Here is a 15759-nt window from a genome sequence, read left to right as displayed (position 1 = left end):
GTGTGTATGTGTGCCTTGTGTGTGTCTTTGCGTGTGTATATGTGTGTGTGTGTCTTTGTGTGTGTGCGTGTGCGCGCATATGTGCATGTCTGAGAGATTGAATGGGTAATATTATGTTAATTTGGATCAGGGTAATATACGAGAATAAATAACGTTCTTTATTTTTTAAGCTTGTGGGTCAGGTAGATTGGTCATTCTCAATTGCCCCCTTCATGCCCAAAGGGGTGTAGGTTAGGGGGAGATTACTGGGATACATGTTTGAAGTTGTGGGGATAGGGCAGGGTGTGGGCCTGGGTAAGATGCTCTGTCAGAGAGTTGGTGCAAACTTGATGGGCCGAATGGCCTCCTTCTGCATTGTAGGGACTTCCGCCTACTTTTGGAAGGAAGTCCCAACCTCAAGAACTGTCAGCCAATTAGATTGACCGATAGCTCTGCAACCTGGGCAAGTGCCAGAGGTGGTACTGCAGAGCTCTGCCTGGGAGTAAGTGTCCCGAGGAGGTAAGCCCCCGGGGCTCCTGGAGTGGGAGGGTGAGGGACGCCTGGAGAGGGATGGGGAAGTGGGTGTCTGGGAATGCCTGTTCTCCAGTGACGACACCAGGAAATCCACCTATCTGACCAAAAGGCGCCTGGACTTAAATTGCAGTGGTGGTTAGTGATGGGTCTACAATTGAGCCAGTGTCCATTGCAGGAAAAGAGGTCAATTATCTCTTTCACTCTGCCAGTGGCCTGGTGGTGTTACAGCAAAGTGATTCTCATGTACAATTAGGAAATGTATCAGAGTGAGTGGAGAGGCAGGCTAAGTAGGAGATAGATTTCCTTGTTGCAGCATCAAACGTTACATGGGGCCCAGATGAGTGTGAGTCTAGTCAGGTAGATAAAGTAGTACCAGTTGCAGGAGAACGCCAGTATAGACCACCTATGCGGGGCGGGTGGGGGGCATTTATCTGTCACAGGGCCACATGCACATAAAGGGGTCAAATCATTCTGTCTACTTGCAGGAAAAACTTATGTTTAAGGAAAAAGAATGGGTGTGGACAAGTGGAGGAGTGGCCGGCATACAGATATGACCACTGCAGGGTTTGACGTCCCTGACCTTGCATCCATCATCTTTGACCTCCCTTCAGTAACGCTCGATTCTCCCCCAGGTCACACTTGACCTCCCTGCCATTAAGTTTGAATCTCCCCTTATTCAACCTTAACCTTGCCTCTGCTGTCCTGATCCCTTCCTCTGTCCCCAGTCATCTTTATGCTGACCATGGGTCTGTCTTGACAGACGGAGAGCCAATATCATTTCTAAACCAAGCGACTCAACCTCCCCTGTTCCAGCGACCATCCCCAAGTAAGACAATCAGCTCCTCCTCACTCCAAATCCACCTCAGAGAGATCATCTCACTCGCTCCTCGCTCGATTTAACAGTTGTGAAAGGAAAGACACGTGTTTCCATTCACTGTCTACTTAATCGCAAAGGTACAAGTTAATCTGAACAATTGATTTTTTTCTTAATGAGTTTTCATGAATTGCCAATGCATTATAGAGTCATAGAGGTTTACAGCATGGAAAGAGATTCTTGCAGCTGGATACTGGGACTCTCAATCTGTCTCCACTCCGCCACTCATTTAATTCCGCAAGTTCATCTCAATGTTGGAAATCTGAAAAATCTCCTCCTGTCCGATTAAGTTCCCCCTCCTGCCTCTTCCCCACATTAAAATCTGCTCTACTCTCTTCATTTAAACTTCAACCAAACTGCCCTGATCAATTTTCTTCACTACCTTCACAATCTATCAACCTGAAGATTCCTCGCAACCACGGCAAATCTACCTTAAACTCTTCAAATTCATATCTTTAACACAATAGATCTCATCAAGGCACTTGAAATGTCCCAGGTGTGTCTTGCCCAGTTCTCACCATGTAATTATCCTTTGTGATGCATATCAGTTATGTTGAAAGAAAATTTGGAAAGCACGTGATGATGATAATTTGCTCTGTCAACATCATAAAACTTACTTCCTGATGCAATGCTTCCACAAAGAACTGAGTTCACAGGGACCCGTGTAACTGGAATACAAGCTTGGTGTATATTTCATGGAATATAAGTTCCCCGAATGGATCCTTAATAATGAATTCATCTTTGGTCCCCAGTGGAGCTCTGCATTCTCGGTTTCTGAAAGCATTTGCTTGTCTCTCATTGCAAGCTGTTTTCAGCTGACTTAAGTTTGTCTTGTACAAGAATACGATGTAAATGAACCTCAGCCTCTCCTCTATCTACAGCCTTACAACTCATTGGAAAGGGAATGGTGGTGTCGTGGGAATGACCCTAGACTAGAGGTCCAAGCTAGTGCTCTGAGATTCAAAACCCGCCACGGCAGCTATTGGAATTTAAATTCAATTAATAAAGCATAGAATTGTAGAATCCTACAGTGCAGAAGGAGAACATTCGGCCCATCAAGTCTGCACCGAACACAATCCCACCCAGGCCCTATCACCATGACCCCGTACATTTACAGCAGCGAGTCCCCCTGAAACTAAGGAGCAATTTAGCATGGCCAATCCATCTAACCCGTACATCAGGAAGTAAAAACTAGTAATGATGTCCATGAAGCCATTGTTGTTTTAAAAAACCCATCTAGTTCACTAATGTTCTTTAGGGAAGGAAATGTGCCATCCCTTGCCCCAGGCCAATAGCGATGTGGTTCACTCTCAACTGCCCTCAGAAACAGACTAGCAAGCCACTCAGTTGAAGGGCAATTAGGAATGGGAAACAAATGTTGGCCAGTGGTGTGCACATCCCATGAAAGAAAGTTCCTGTTGGAAGGTCAATCAGTGCTACTAACTGCATAGGCAACCCAATGTTTCACTATTAACCTCAGATTGTCATCCTGTCCAACGCGTATCACTTCCCAAGCAAGCTCAATGGAACAAAAACAGCACTGCCATAAAGGAATTGAGATTCTATTTCCCACGTCACAGGTACCACCATAAGTACACAGCTGTATTGGAGGACAAAAGGTTGATCACCAAATAAGAGTGTGGTACTTTGACTTAGTGGTTTGACTGCTTATCTGTTTCATGTTCAGAATTAGACTTTGACACGGCGAGATTTAATATCAGATATGTCAAAAGAAACTTTGCAAAGTGTGCTTCCCTTTTTCAAAACTGAAAGGGAACATTACTCACAATGAAATGTGGAATAATATCAGAAATAGTAACAAATAAACAAACAGGAAGAAATAAGGCTGGTTCTGACTTTGGAGCTGTGTGGATTAATGGGATAGATTGTTCCTTTTGTAGACCCAAAGATCTCGGGGGTGGGATTTTATAGCCTCGTTCATCCCAAAACTGTAAAGTCCCGCCCGAGATCAACTGACTTTTCCATTATCCGCTCGCTCTGATTCCATGGCTAATGGGGCAGTAAAATTCCTGCACTCAGGTTCTGGACCTGTGCGTGCATGATGTACTCACCTTTGCTCTTCCTACACGCTAATTGACTTGTTGTCAATTTCCAACATTTTCTATTTGAGATTGCCACTTTAAAAAACTTCAAAGTTCCTGTTGGAAGGTAATACAAAATGTTCATTCCGAAAGTCCAGCAGAGAGAGAAAGCAAAGTTCCATCAGGAAGAGGCAACACTTCAGACCTTTGGTCACTGAGTGGAGAGATCAGCCATGACCTGACTGAATGGCAGAGCAGGCTCGAAAGGCTGAATTTGCCAACTTCTGCTCCTAATTCCTATGTTCCTATGTCGACTGAATCTATTAGGAGTGGTCCATCCATTCGTAACTACAGCACAATCTCCAGCTCAATCCTCAGTTACTGTTGGCTATTTTGCTTTTCCAGATGGATTGGAATCAATTTGAGGTCAACTATTGGCACCTCAGCGGAGAACTGACCATTTTTTTCACAGAGCCTACATGTTGGGATTTACTGATGCTGCCGCTGGGATACGCACCACAATGTATTGACAAAATTATATATAAAAAAACTCACCCAGTTTAACTCACAATAAATCTTCAAACTGTTGGAAGGTTATTTCCAGCACCCCTATGGCTGCATTCAACTTGTGCTTAACATTTGCTTCAGAACAGGAGCTTTGTATCCTGATGGTGTATTGATTATAGGGGAGCTGGAGAGGTTCAGTGGGTATCATCCCTAGTCTCTGAACCAGAAAGGCCAGAGTTCAAGCCCCACTCCAAGGCTTGCATGCTGTGGAAGGACCCAAGCCAGTGTGTATTGGTGCTGGCCCTCACTCTGTGTAAATGGCGAGTGTTTTTAGAATCGTAGAATCCCTACAGTGCAGAAGGAGGCCATTCGGCCCATTGAGCTGGCACTGACAACCATCCCTATCCCCATATCCCCACATATTCACCTGGCTAGTCTCCCTGACACTAAGGGCCAATTTGTCAAGGCTTAGCCAGCTAACCTGCACATCTTTGGAGTGGAAACCAGAGCATCCGGGAGGAAACCCACGCAGACACAGGGAGAACATGCAAACTCCACACAGTGACCCAAGCTGGAATTGAACCTGGGTCCCTGGCGCTGTGAGGTGGCAGTGCTATCCACTGTGCCACCGTGCTGCCCTTAAATATTAATGGCAAGGACAGCATTTGGCAGTGTAATCGCTTGCTAAATCTAAATCAGAATGATGATTTATATGAAAGATGACACGAGGAATTGAGTATAGCGATAGGGATGTTTTACTGTAAATGTATTGACAATAAGACCATAAGAATTGGAGCTGCGTTAGGCCATTCAGCCCATCAAGTCTTCTCTGCCATTCAATCACGGCTGATATGATTCTCATCCCCATTCTCCTGCCTTCCGCCGTAACTCTTGATCCCTTTATTGATCAAGAACCTATCTATCTCTGTCTTAAAGACACTCAATGACCTGGCCTCCACAGCCCTCTGTGGCAATGAGTTCCACAGATTCACCTTCTGGCTGAAGAAATTCCTCCTCATTTCAGTTTTAAAGGAGTGTCTCTTTAGCCTGAGGTTGTGCCCCCGAGTTTTAGTCTCTCCCACAGATGGAAACGCCCTCTCCCCTGCCACTCTATCTGGGCCTCTCAGCACTCTGTAAGTTTCAATAAGATCCCCCCTCATCCTTCTAAACTCCATCATGTATAGACCCAGACTCCTCAACAGCTCCTCATAGGACAAACCCTTCAGTCTTAGAATCATTCCTGTGAACCTTTTCTGGACCCGTTTCAAGGCCAGCACATCATTCCTTAGGTATGGGGTCCAAAACTGCTCACAATATTCCAAATGGGGTCTGACCAGAGCCTTATAAAGTGTCAGCAGCACATCCCTGCTCTTCTATTCTAACCCTCTCGACATGAATGCTAACATTGAATTTGCTTCCTAACTGACAACTGAATTTTCATGTTAACCTTAAGAGAGCCCTGAACCAGGACTCCCACGTGCTTTAGATTTCCAAAGCCTTTCCCCATTTAGAAAATAGTCTATGCCTCTATTTTTCCTACCAAAGTACATAACGTCACAGTTTTCCACATTATATTCCATCTGCCACTTCCTTGCCCAATCTCCAAGACTGCCCAAGTCATTCTGAAGCCTCTCCACTTCCTCAACATTACCTGTCCCTCTACATATCTTTGTATCATTGGCAAATTTAGTAATCATGCCCTCAGCTCCATCTTACAGATCATTAACGTCTATAGTGAAAAGTTGTGGTCCCAACACTGACCCCTGTGGAACACCACTCGTCACTGGTTGCCATCCTGAAAAGGACCCCCTTATCTCTGACTTCTGTCTGTCAGCCAGTTTCCTATCCATGCCAGTACTTTGCCTTTAACACCATTGTCTCTTAGTTTAATTAGCAGCCTCTTGTAAAGCACTTTATCAAAGGCTTTCTGGAAATCCAAATAAATCACATCCACTGGCTGGCTCTTCTTTGTCTAATTTCTCCATTACCTCCTCAAAGAATTGTAACAGATTTAACAGCTATGGCCTCTCTTTGATGAAGCCATGCTGATTCAGTTCTATTTTACTATGGGTTTCCAAGTACTCTTCAATTTCATTGCCCCAAGTGTAGAGCATTAGTGAGGCCACATCTGGTATATTGTGTGCAGTTTTGCGATCCTTATCTGAGGAAGGGTGTACTTGCTATCGATGGAGTACAGTGAAGGTTTGCCAGGTTGATTCCTGGGATGGCAGGTCTGACATTTGAGGAGAGACTAAGTCGGTTAGGGTTATATTCACAGGAGTTCAGAAGAGTGAGAGGGGATCTCATAGGGACTTAGGGATTTCCACCTGCACTCGCCATAAGGCTGGAAATTCCTGTCCGAAGCCAATGGACATTTGTAAGGCCCACTTACAATGATTCCTGTGGAGGGTGGGATGGGAAAATTCTACCCATAAAATTCAAACAGGATTAGACAGGGTAGAATCAGAAAGAATGTTCTCAATGATGGGGGAATCCAGAACTCGGGGTCATAATTTGAGGAAAAGGGGTAAACGTTTCAGGACTGAGGTGAGGAGAAGTTTCTTCACCCAGGAAGTGGTGAATGTGTGGAATTCACTACCACAGAATGTAGTTGAGGCCAAAATGTTGTGTGACTTAAAAAGAAAATAGATATAGCTCTCAGGGCTAAAGGGATATGGAGGGGAAGGTGGGAAGAGGATATTGAATTTGATGATCAGCCATGATCAGAATGAATGGGAGAGCAGGCTCGAAGGGCCAAAAGGACTACTCCTGCTTCTATCTATATATTTCTATATAACCAGCAATGTGGCAACCCCATCTAACATGGGAAAAGCCATTGATATAACTGATCCTTTCAAGTTTAACTTCATGATAACCTGCAGTCTGTTCTGCTATCCAGGAATCTAAAACAGGAAATATTCTGAAGGAAGAATGGAAGAGGAGAGACTGAAATATTTAGCATAGAAAATGAAATACAGAATGATGGATGTGTGATCTTATGAATATATTTTGTTACTTTGTTTATATTTTTGGAGCAAGAGTTTCCCTAAAGATCTATATTGTTCTGGGAGATCATTCAACCTTTAGTTTTTGATTCTTATGAAAGGGTCAATATTACTGATGAGATTACTGGTTACCATGAAACGGAACACTATTTCCATTTCAGAGAACCAGCCAGGCTCGAGTTGTGTACGGGGAAGGGAAATTTGCTACTCTGCCTCGGAACAAAGTTTCGGTCACAACCTTGGAAAACACAACCTTCAACCTTCTGCAGCCCGTGGCCTCTCTGGAATCTGGGTTTAGATTTGATTTAGAATTATAGAATCCTAAAGTGCAGAAGAAGGCCATTCAGCTCATCGAGTCTGCACCGACCACAATCCCACCCAGATCCTATTCCCGTAACTCCCTGTACTTACCCTAGCTAGTTCCTCTGACACTAAGGGGCAATTTAACATGGCCAATCCACCTAACCTGCACATCTTTCGGATTGTGGAAGGAAACCGGAACACCCGGAGGAAACACGTGCAGACATGGGAAGAATGTGCAAACGGCACACAGACAGTGACCCAAGCCAGGAATTGAAGCTGGGTCTCTAGTCCCGTGAGGCAGCAGTGCTAACCACTGTGCCACCGTTCTGCCCCTTTTCCAATTTTCCAGCATCGGAAAAACGTGGGTGTTTAGGAGGTCAAGTCCTTAGTGATAGACCGTCCCTACTTTGTGCTTTAGTTATGACCAAAGACAGTTTACATGTGACCTTCACGGAAAGCAAACAAAGAAGATATTGACCGCATAGCCTCGACTGGATTAGAATCCAGCTTCTAGAAATGGAAGACCAGTGACCAACACTCTGTCACTGTTTGTGTGTGTGTGTGTGTGTGTCTGTGTGTCTGTGTGTGTGTGCGCGCACATGTCTGCGTATGTGTGTGTGTGTGTTAGCACTTCCTCCATTGAGGTGAATGGAGCAGTGATTTCCCCCTCAAGTACACTCCGATGATCAGGACTAATTAGGCACCACTGCTTAATATTTTTTGGTGGGTTGTAAAACACGGTATTGAGACAGAACGCCTGGGGATCTCTCTTACACTGTGCCGGAACAAAGTCAGGAAAATCTGCCGCACCTATTGCCAGAGATTCTTTTGCCGATCAAAGTGCAACGGTACGGTTGGTCAGAGAGGCAGAGTGTAACAGAAATACTCGCCGCATCCTGTCATACTAATGCCTGATGTGCGACATTACAAACTTGGAGGAGAAAAGGAAACAGCAAGAGAGAACGTTCCGGAACACACAGGTGATAGCTAGAACCAATCTGGCGCAATGTCCCCGGAATCTCAGCAGTACTCTTCGCCCTGTGCATCCAGAATGTCATTGAGGTCCGCAAAGACGGAGCCACTGGACATCTTGCGGCCATTACTGGAGAGGTCGAGGAACTCCTCTGTGGAGCTGGGCACTGAGCTAATGTATCTGTCCCACACTCGTTCCGCCGGCACTTCGTGCTCAATCAGTTTGGGTTTTGTTTTTAAGCTTCGTTCCAAGTTCTTCCTTTTATGCTTGAACTCGAGGATGGTCTTTGTGTATGTGTTAATTGTGGTCACTGATGCAGCCATACAGCACGTAAATGATCCCCAAGCGAGACTGAGGGAAAATACATATCTTAAAAGTTAATGAATAAAAATAACAGTTCAACACGCGGATCGAAATTCAAAAAACATCTATTAGAAACGGCACATTTTTTAGAAGGAGATTATCAGATTCAACTCTCTCCGTTTCTTCACTATTCAGTAATTATTAATTATTAACCCATTACATTATCTGTATCACATGCTCTTAATACTGATTTTTCAACATAATAATGACTGTGTTGGGCTTGCAGTTTGCTATCCACTGTGAATGTGTTAAATGATGCCGTAAAAAATCCAAAAACGGGCAGCACGGTGGCTGGCACTGCTGCCTCAGGGACTGGGTTTAATTCTGGCCTTGGGTGATTGTCTGTGTGGAGTTTGCACATTCTCCCCGTGTCTGCGTGTGTGGTGCTCCGGTCACCTCCCACAGTCCACAGATATGTACTAAATTGTCCATCGGTGTTCAAAGATGTGTAGGTTAGGAGGATTAGCGAGGTAAATACGTGGGGTTACAGGAATAGGGTGTGGGTGGGATTGTTGTTGGCGCAGACTCAATGGGCTGAAAGGCCTCCATCTGCACTATGATTAATAGCACACATGCTGGAAGGGATTTAAGGCTTGGTTGGGAGTACGCAGGAAGGGGAGTGTTGCTGCACCTCTTGGTCTGTGATAATGGAACTTGTTGGTTATTGATGGAGACTGACAAAGAGGTTTCATGTCCCAAATCCTCTGGGGATTGAGGGTGGGCGTGGGTGGATGAGGGAGTCTTTCTTCTCCAGGCAGCTCCTGTGACCTTTGCCAGAGCTGCTGCAGGTTTCCTTCGCTCCAACAGTGGGGAATGTGAAACAGGAGGCTGGGGTTGTCATTTGTATGTTGGTTCTGCATCGAATGCAGACTCTGCTGTTCGTGGAACCTTTGGAAATATTGGCATCACATTTTGTTCACCCTAATTCTCTTTCCATTACACCCAAGAAGAAGTTACTCCCCAGGAACCAGAAAGAAGAAAATCCACCCTCGTCCATCTCAGGGCTGCAGTGATTAGATTGCAGTGCATGTAAAGACCTGAATTCAACATAATGTTGTGAACTGTGGAATCCAAATGATAGATGGCTGTACGGCCAGCCATCTAGGGAATGCATTCGATTAAAACAGACAGATGATTGATTCATCACAGTTTGCGAGGTCTCACCCAAGCAGTCACTCACTGTAATCAGGAGACTAAATGTAAGAGATCAGGGAAACTGAGGGTCAAACAAAAACAAAGGTCATGGGCTAATGAATGATCAGCTGGCAAGGAATTATTCCAACAGGAATTACAGAAAACAGGAATGAGGAAAGTGGGGCTGGATCGAAGGGGAGAGTAACTGAATTCTTGGAACATTCAATATCATTCACTCTCAGACATTTGATACCCAGTGGCAAATTGAATATGAAGTTTCAATGCTGAGGTGGCTGGACTGGACCTGTGATCATCTTCACAATCAGAGGACCCCCTCACCCACACTTTCCCCTGAGGAGTCATTCCCATCTCCAATCATCTCTTCCCTACTCCCTGTGTCCAAGAGAGGGATTCACTATGAAAGACTCACTATGAAGGGGACTCACTATGAGGGGGAGTCACTATGATGAGGACTCACGTGGGCGGCAAGGTAGCACAGTGGTTAGCACTACTGTTTCATAGCTCCAGGGTCCTGGGTTCGATTCCCGGCTCGGGTCACTGTCTGTGTGGAGTTTGCACATTCTCCTCGTGTCTGTGTGGCTTTCCTCTGGGTACTCTGGTTTCCTCCAAAGATGTGCGGGTTAGGTTGATTGGCCATGCTAAGAAATTGCCTCTTAGTGTCCAGGGATGTGTGGGTTTGAGGGGTTAGTGGGTATAATATGTAGGGATATGGGGGTAGGGCCTGAGTGGGATTGTGTTCGGTGCAGACTCGATGGGCCGAAGGGCCTCTTTCTGCACTGTAGGGTTCTATGATTCACTATGAGGGGGACTCACTGTTTACATCACTGCCATGAGCAGTGCCATTTCTTCAACATATTGGCACATTCTAATGTTTCATGTTCTTGTGGAAATGATCAACGTTTATTGATTGATATCTTCTGTGTCGACTCAAAGAACTGTCACAATCAGGAAAGCTGGAATAGTGTAAACATTGTCAATCTCCTCAAATTAGTCAGTGCAAAATAGTTCAAAATCAGATCCTAACTCCATTAATTCCCAAACGGTCATGGTTGGGGTAGAGAGAGATGAAGGTTTTTGTCTAGTATCTACCAAGGGCATAGGGTACAGGAATCCTTCATGCTGAGACATCAGTAAATGAGACCTTTAAACCATGGTTTTGATTCTAATGTAGTTTTACTGTGCCACCAAGTTTGGAATTTCCTACCATGTCCCAGATCCAAAACTTGGTTTATTTGTCGATTTTTAAAATATGCCTTTGAGAGTTGTTTTCTACATCGAAATCTTGCTGCTGGTCCCATTGCCGTGAGTCTGTAATGTCCATTCTCATACAGGACTCAATGTCCCAAGAATAATTTTAACGTTATCAGTAGTTGCATTACCTCACTCTCACCGGACACCAAGCAGCTTCTGACTCCACCACATCCGCTACTTATCTCTCTGAGTCTTTGAACTGTGGATCCCCAGAACTGTCAAAATGTCTCACGTCTACAGACTTGGCATGAGTTGGCCTATGAAGAGAGACTAAATAGATTGGGTCTGTACTCGTTGGAGTTCAGAAGGCTGAGGGAGGATCTTATAGAGACGTATAAGATAATGAAGGGGATGGACAGGGTAGAGGTAGAGAGATTCTTCCTGCTTAGAAAGGATAGCAGGACTAGACGGCACAGCCTCAAGATAAGTGAGGGGCAGTTTAGAACAGAGTTGAGGAGGAACTTCTTCACTCAAAGGGTGGTGAATCTCTGGAATTCTCTGCCCATTGAAGTGGTGGAGGCTACCTTGCTGAATATATTTAAGTCACGGGTAGATTGGTTTCTGATAGACAAGGGGAATTAAAGGTTATGGGGAGAAAGCGGGAAAGTGGAACTGGTCCACTTCAGATCATCTTATTGAATGGCGGGGCAGGCTCGAAGGGCTAGATGGCCTACTCCTGCTCCTATTTCTTATGTTCTTAAATCTTGTTCGGGGATCTCTGTCCATTTTAAAAGGAGCAGTTGATTCCAAAAGGAAAATTACCGAAGCAAGCATTGAGTAATATAGCTGTGGCGCTGCCAATCATTAGGGAGCAGGAGTTAGCGCTGGCTGAAGTGTTGGCCCCGAGTCCACAGCCAGCTTGCCATCGCTAGCACAGCTGAAGGTGAACTCATGTGTTAACACACTGGCTTACCGTGGGCACTGGGGACTATGGGGGTGAGCCGTCAGCAGATGTGAATAAAGTTGTCTGGGATGAAGTCTCCACTATCTAGTGCTGAAGAGTTTACTGCAACAAGAACATTCTTACAGCTGAATTTAATACCATTGGAACAATGTGATAATGTTCTGAAGCTGCCTTATCATCAAAATATGTACCGTCCCTGAGAAAGGCAGAGAATCAGTAATTATATCTTAAATAAGTTTTCTGCATCTGAAAAAAATGTAATTATCTGTGAATGGGATAATTTTGGAATTTAAATGCATAATAAACAGTATGCAAATGCTGTACACAGCCCAGAGAGTGGTGTGAATGCAAGACTCACTACCTCAAACAAGTGTTGAGGTTAAATAGTGTAGATGCATTGAGAGGGAAGTTGGATAAATATGACCAAGGAAGGTTGACCAGTCGGGTGAAGGAAGGATTGTTTGGAGCATAAAAACACCAAAGCAAACTAATTGGGTTTGTTTTTGTACTGCATTTTCTATGCAATAAAACAGCAGGCATTCAGCTGTCCTTTAACTGAAGGAGAACGGATGTGAACTGTTAACTTTTCACACAGTTTTGGGCAATGTCGCTTACCAGTACGACCATCCATAATCCCAGGTCTGCGGTCGCCAATCTTCTGGGCCGAGGTTGACAGTCATCTGGAACACGGTCGTGTACATCATATGGGCCACCATCCCCAGGAGACCTGCAACACCAAGTCACAAGGACGTCAGACAGCGAGCAAAGCTCAAAAAGCAATACATTAATCATTTATTCTTCCGTTTATTCCAGAATTTAATATTCCGATGCCGCATTTTCTGTTTATCGCAGGCGCATCGAACCAATTCTGAGCAGAATCAAGTGTTTCTCGCAGTCAGGGGCTGTCTGGATTTGGACCATCACAGTGTTTGATGGCAGTGTGGATACAGTCTGTGCATGTGGTTCTCCCACTGTTAACATTGGCAGATGCCTGGATTCAGTCCATCTGCAGTCTTGCTAAGTTAACTGCCTGAATCCAATTCACGTGTGATCTCCCAGTGTTCATACTGACAGCTGGCAGCATTCAAGTCACTGTGGTGTCCCTGGGCTGGTGCTTGGGATCGAAACGCCATGCGACTGACCGATTCAGTGCTGGCAGATGGCTGGATTCACTCAATCACTAATCATGTCCGATTAATACCGAGACCTATCGGAATCCAATTCATATTCAATTCATAACACTGACAGGTGCTGGGGGCTCAACTCACGAGCCTGTGAGTTGATACGGAATTGGGAATATGTACGGTTGACCTGTTCATCCTGGCAGACGATTGGATTAAGTTTCCTGCAACTTCCTGGGGTTCATGTGGGAGAGGTGCCAGGATTACCCTGTGTTAATTCCGACAGATGCTGTGTATCAGCTCATGCATAAACTTCAGACAAGCAGCCGGACCGTCTGAATACAGTTCCGATGCAGTCTCCGGAGGGCTGATATCGGGAGATGCGCCCAGGGACAGAAAGCAGGAGGCGACTGGCAGGTTCTGAAGCGATAAAGAATGCTATAGAAAAAGAGCGGCTAAGATAGAAGGCAGGGGATCAAGTGTGTGAGAAAAGAGAGGAAAACATATTGGAGATGTCTGATAGTCCGATCGGCTGCTGTGAGCCAGGTTAAACTACAATTAAACTTCTCGCACACAAGATTTACACCTGGCAGCTCGATATTTTTCCAATTTACAAAAGAATATCAAGGGCTTCTTTAAGATAATTGAGCATCCGTGGTTAATAGCTATGCTTGTGACTATTTATCTATGTAAATAAGATTCCTTTATATGAGACGTAATCTTCAACGTCCATTGCTTTTGGTGAGAAATCCTGCAAATCCTCTTGCTTTCTTCTGGAGACTGTTATTGGACAATAAGTCCTGCCCATCTACCATCCATGATCCAAATTGGCTCCTGTTCCTCCAAGGCCTCAAACTGATCATTATTATCCTTGTGTTGAAATCCCTCCATCATCTTGCTCCAACCCGTTTCTGTAATCTCCTTCAATGCCAGAAGATCCCTCTCCACTCCCGCTACCTTCTTTTTCCCTCATGCCTCTGAGGCCTTCCTTAGATGATATTGATATGTTAAAGGTGTCAGTGGTTGTTTAGGGGGAGCTTCCTCACCCCTTGAGTTGGATGTTCTGGGTTCTAAGCCCCACATCAAATTATCTCGTTGATCTACACTGTCATTCCTATTCATCAATGAGGGAATTTCGCACTATTGAAGATGCCATTTAGATAAGACTGTGCTCACCCTCTCAGACAGATGTGAAAGATCCTATGCACCCATTGAAAGAGAGCAAGGGAAGCTTTCCAGTCAATTGTATTCATCAACTAGTACCACTTCTCCACCCAAAGCTGCAAGGAACTACAGAAGGTCATGAATGTAGCCGAATCCATCACACAAACCAGCCTCCTATCCATTGACTCTGTCTACACTTCCTGCTGCCTCAGAAAAACAGCCAACATAATTAAGGACTCCATGTACCCCAGACATACCCTCTTTCACCTTCTTCCATCGGGAAAAAGATATAAAAGTCTGATGACATATACCAACTGACCCAATTTCTTCCCTGCTGCCATCAGACTTTTGAATGGACCTACCTCGCATTAAGTTGATCTTTCTTTACACCCTAGCTATGACTGTAATACTATATTCTACACACTCCTTTCCTTCTCTATGAATGGTATGCTTTGTCTGTACAGCATGCAAGAACCAATACCTTTCACTGTATAATAATACATGTGACAATAATAAATCAAATCGAATTGGAATAGATACCTGGACATTTATCTCATTTCTGTTTAATGGATCATGATGCAGACAAATTGTTTATCAACACTACAACAGTACTTCAAAAAATATATTTATTTATCTTGAAATCACTTTGGGACATCACAAGTGTTTATCATAGAATAGATGCAGTGCACAAGGAGGCCATTCTGCCCATTGAGCCTGCAACAGCTCTTTGACAGAGCATCTTATCCAGGCCCTATCCCAGTAACCCCATATATTTACCATGGCTAATTCATCTAACTTACACATGTTAGGACTCTAAGGGGCAATTTAGCATGGCCAATCCACCTAACCTGCAAATCTTTGGAGTTAATGCCAACTGTTAATATATAATGGAGGAATTATACTGCAACTTGTCTTTACTTTCAGCAATTTTATTTAACTTAGAAGTGTTGATCCACCAGGAGGAACTCTTCAGTTGTAGGCAACAAAATAGGACAAAACTTACTTATAAATCAAAGAAAAAGGTTTAATAAAGAAACTTCATTACTCCAACACTTGAGGCCTCACCCTGGGCCTATCCTGCAAACCCCAGCAGCTTTCCACACCATGAAGCAGTCAATTATCCTTCACTGCACAAGTCTTGACTGTTTATGATTCATCTAGTGAGTACTGCAACTTTATGCATCTATGAGAATGCCAGCGGTCTATGTGAGGCATTGGTGTAGTGGAACTCCTGGAAAAGTAAGACAACAATCTTTGATTTCAGCATGTATAGATGCCAAAAATTGCTGTCCGGTTTGCTAATAAATGATGGATAGTCTCACGATTAGTCCTGCCAAAACTTGCAGACTTGGGCGGGATTCTTCAGCCACAAGCATCCCAAGACTGGAAATTCCTGCCCGATCTCAACAAACCTTTAAATGATCTGCCGAATGTTCTGTCTCGCCCACTACGATTCCCGCAAGGTGGGAGATTTTTGGCCATTGTGCGTGAGTTCTACTGGGCTAATACTGTGTACTATCTGTAATTCATTCTGTTATTGCTAATAGGCTAACAGCTCAGAGTCAAAAGATTGTTCTTCATAGT

General features: G+C 44.4%; 1 protein-coding gene across 1 annotated transcript in view; it reads right to left on the bottom strand.

The window, feature by feature from the left end:
- Positions 1–8264: 8264 nt before the first annotated feature.
- gsg1l2b (gsg1-like 2b) overlaps positions 8265–15759 on the bottom strand; it is a 170020-nt gene continuing 162525 nt past the window's right edge. Inside the window, exons 4-5 of the mRNA XM_080209224.1 lie at positions 12506–12617; positions 8265–8568 (exon numbers count right to left, since the gene is read on the bottom strand). Coding sequence (XP_080065350.1) covers positions 8265–8568; positions 12506–12617 — 416 coding nt within the window. The remainder of the gene's footprint in view (positions 8569–12505; positions 12618–15759) is intronic.

Source organism: Carcharhinus amblyrhynchos, chromosome 21, assembly GCF_965287045.1.
Source record: "Carcharhinus amblyrhynchos chromosome 21, sCarAmb.v2.hapA, whole genome shotgun sequence".
NCBI lineage: Eukaryota > Metazoa > Chordata > Chondrichthyes > Carcharhiniformes > Carcharhinidae > Carcharhinus > Carcharhinus amblyrhynchos.
Note: the sequence above shows the minus strand (reverse complement) of the source record. Positions and strands in the feature narration are given on the sequence as shown.